The sequence below is a fragment of the Cynoglossus semilaevis genome, chromosome 5 (assembly GCF_000523025.1).
Source record: "Cynoglossus semilaevis isolate Cse_v1.0 chromosome 5, Cse_v1.0, whole genome shotgun sequence".
Classification (NCBI taxonomy): domain Eukaryota; kingdom Metazoa; phylum Chordata; class Actinopteri; order Pleuronectiformes; family Cynoglossidae; genus Cynoglossus; species Cynoglossus semilaevis.
The window spans coordinates 13,929,398-13,932,209 of NC_024311.1; the positions used below are offsets into that span (position 1 = coordinate 13,929,398).

A 2,812-nucleotide genomic window follows, 5' to 3' on the forward strand; every position below is an offset into this window, starting at 1 on the left:
GACCACGCACACACACCCCGACGCCCGCCTCATATGCATGGATTTGCATAAAACAAAGACACGGCTTCGCCTGCAACGTCTGCCGTGCCTAAAACCGCGATCGACCGGACCACACCGCGCTCACGCTCGGCTGGCAGGTTGTCAGACATCACTATACGGAAGCGGCGTGGCGAGGGATCCCAGATTTACGAGGCTGACTAAGATAGACACTCTCATGGTTTTCCACTTTCATTCTCTTAACATCCGCTCCCCTGGCATTGTTTATATTCGACAGCCTTCAGCAGCACGAGGAGGGCACCTAATTCACAGTGATGACGTGGGAGGAGAATCACGGCACTTAGAACACTTCATCTAAAAATGATTTGTCCTTGTCTTCCCTGATGGCTTTTGTCCTTCTTCCCCTCCTGAAGTAGAGTGGAGCTGGAGACGGTGCCAGACTGTGATCCCACTGCTCCACAAAATGCACAATCGAGTAAATAACACAAATACACACACACACACACACACTGTGTGCGTGATTCCAAATTCCTCGGTCACCACTGGATTTTTTTTTCTCTTCTTTTCTAGCAAAACTTTGACGACTTGACGTATTTATTTTGATCTCAATTATCGAGCTACAACACAATATATGGTAATGTTTTTGTATTTATTCCCAACCTCTGTGCCCTGTAGGGGGAGGGGGGGGGGGTGCAGCAGGAGCAGGAACCATTTTCAGCTGACATTGGGGAAAAGGCAAGGTGCTCTCTGATAACATCAAATATGGGTTTGCAGCTAAAAAGGGAAAATATGTAGGATATATTTAACCGTATAGAACGTTTTCCTAAGTGGTCTCCAGGTGTCTGTCAGGACTTCCCAGAGTTCCTCTTTAGTTTTGGCCCTGGTGTGAGTGGTTTGGGTGGTCCATCCTCCATGTTGCCAATCTTGATCCATCACTCTGCTCTACTGTTCTTTTTGTCATTGATTTTGATTCCATTTCGTTTCCCTTTTTCTAAAGAGTGGTTTCTTGGCTGCTGACTGAGATTCTTACAGGACGTCTTTCAATCACTGAAACAACAAGTTCTGACCAAATCTCAGATCTTTAAACTTTTCTTCCCCCTTCACTTAATCAGTTGTATTTAACTGCTGCGTCTTTCACATGAAACTTTTATTTTCTTACATATTAAACTTACTAAATATGAAGGCTACTAACGCTGTCAGAAACAATGTTCATGTTATTAATATAATATTCTTATGTTTGACCTTCATTTTGACAGGAACACACCTCCCAAAACTCTGTCCAAATTCACAGTAAAAATCCCAAATTCTTGCAAGAAGAGAAAGAAAATGACATACAGTCTAAATGTGACAGGACTTTAACGTCAGGTTTTCAGTTTTCATCAAAACTATGACTTGAAGATCGTTTCCCTCAGGCCAGTCAGAAACTCTCTCTCTCACACACACACACACACATGTCCAAGGCCACAGGTCACAATGGTTATAGTCCATGTCATCCACAGCCTGACCAACAACAGTGAAACATTTATGGAAATCAAATTTCCACCACCAAACTGTAAGGTTTTCTCTCCATCACTTTAAACACAACATCTGAGTCTGTGATTTACAGTCTGTGATCGTACTGTTGATTTCATGTGACCGGCACTCTCTCGCCTGTCTGTGTGTGTGTCTGTGTGTGTGTGTGTGTGTGTGTGTGTGTAGTACTCAGCAGTTTTACAGGCCGGAGAGAGATATGATGTAGAGAGAGTTTAAACAATCACAGAGTCTGCTCTTAATCATATGAATGAGAATTGACACTCCAGTACATTAGGGCCATGTGGACAAACTGTTCGCTAAACTAAGATGGAACTCTGATGAATTATTAAGGCAAGATTAATATTACATTATTATGTCTGACTGGTGTTTTACCATCAGGCTGTATAAAATCTACACAGCGTCTGTGTTTGATTGACTTCGAAGGCCAGAAAAAAAACAACAGAAAAAAAAAACAAATTCTGAGAATAAATAATATGGACAAGTTTTACCTCAGGAAGCCAAGGGCACAGAGGAATAGGGCTGGAAATCACAGATGGAGGAATTTTCTCGATGACCTAAAGGAACAAATGAGATCAGACAAAAACAAAGTGGAAAAATGAGTGTCAGAGAAAGTACATGTGACGTTGTCTCCTCGTTCTCCTTCTACACACACACACACACACACATATATAAAGATGCACAAAACAATCACAGAGAAACAAGTAGATCCGTTGCGACTCAGATTCACTCTCACCTTGTCTAGTGAAATACAGTTCATGTATCATAGTAAGCGTTTGAAGCAGAAGGAAATGTAAAAATTTGCATGCAAATAGATTCTCCAGGCAGAGCCCATGCATCACGATGCTGTAACCACAAGAGACAAAAATAAAATATCTAAGTATACGCCGCGCCGTTACAAAGAACAGGCAAATGGTTTTGTGCCAAAGCCTCCCTTTCCTGTTTATTTCATTCTAATAAATGTTGTTGTGGAACAGACCAATAAATGGCCGTAATATTTGCCTTGACTATGACCTCATGAGCAGGGTTTTCATTAAAACCGTCCCCTAAATGTAGCGTTGGACTGATCCAAATGGAGTTATTCATGTTTCCTGTAAGTGCTCGTACGTGACAGTGGAAACTGACGGTGTTGGAAACCTGTGTGTGTGTATGTGTGTGTGTGTGTGTGTCCGTACACTGCAGAGTAGGAAATTTTAAATCATTGCATTTGCAAATAAATGCCACATAACTCACATCCAGGCAGTTTATAGAAGTGCAAGAAAACAGTGGTGATGCAGCATGATGA

The 2,812-nt window shown here is 41.9% G+C and overlaps 1 protein-coding gene across 1 annotated transcript in view; it reads right to left on the minus strand.

The window, feature by feature from the left end:
* mafa (MAF bZIP transcription factor a) overlaps positions 1–2,812 on the minus strand; it is a 93,810-nt gene that overhangs the window by 80,186 nt on the left and 10,812 nt on the right. Inside the window, exon 2 of the mRNA XM_008310636.3 lies at positions 2,019–2,084. Within this exon, the coding sequence (XP_008308858.1) occupies positions 2,057–2,084 (28 nt within the window). The 3' untranslated portion in view covers positions 2,019–2,056. The remainder of the gene's footprint in view (positions 1–2,018; positions 2,085–2,812) is intronic.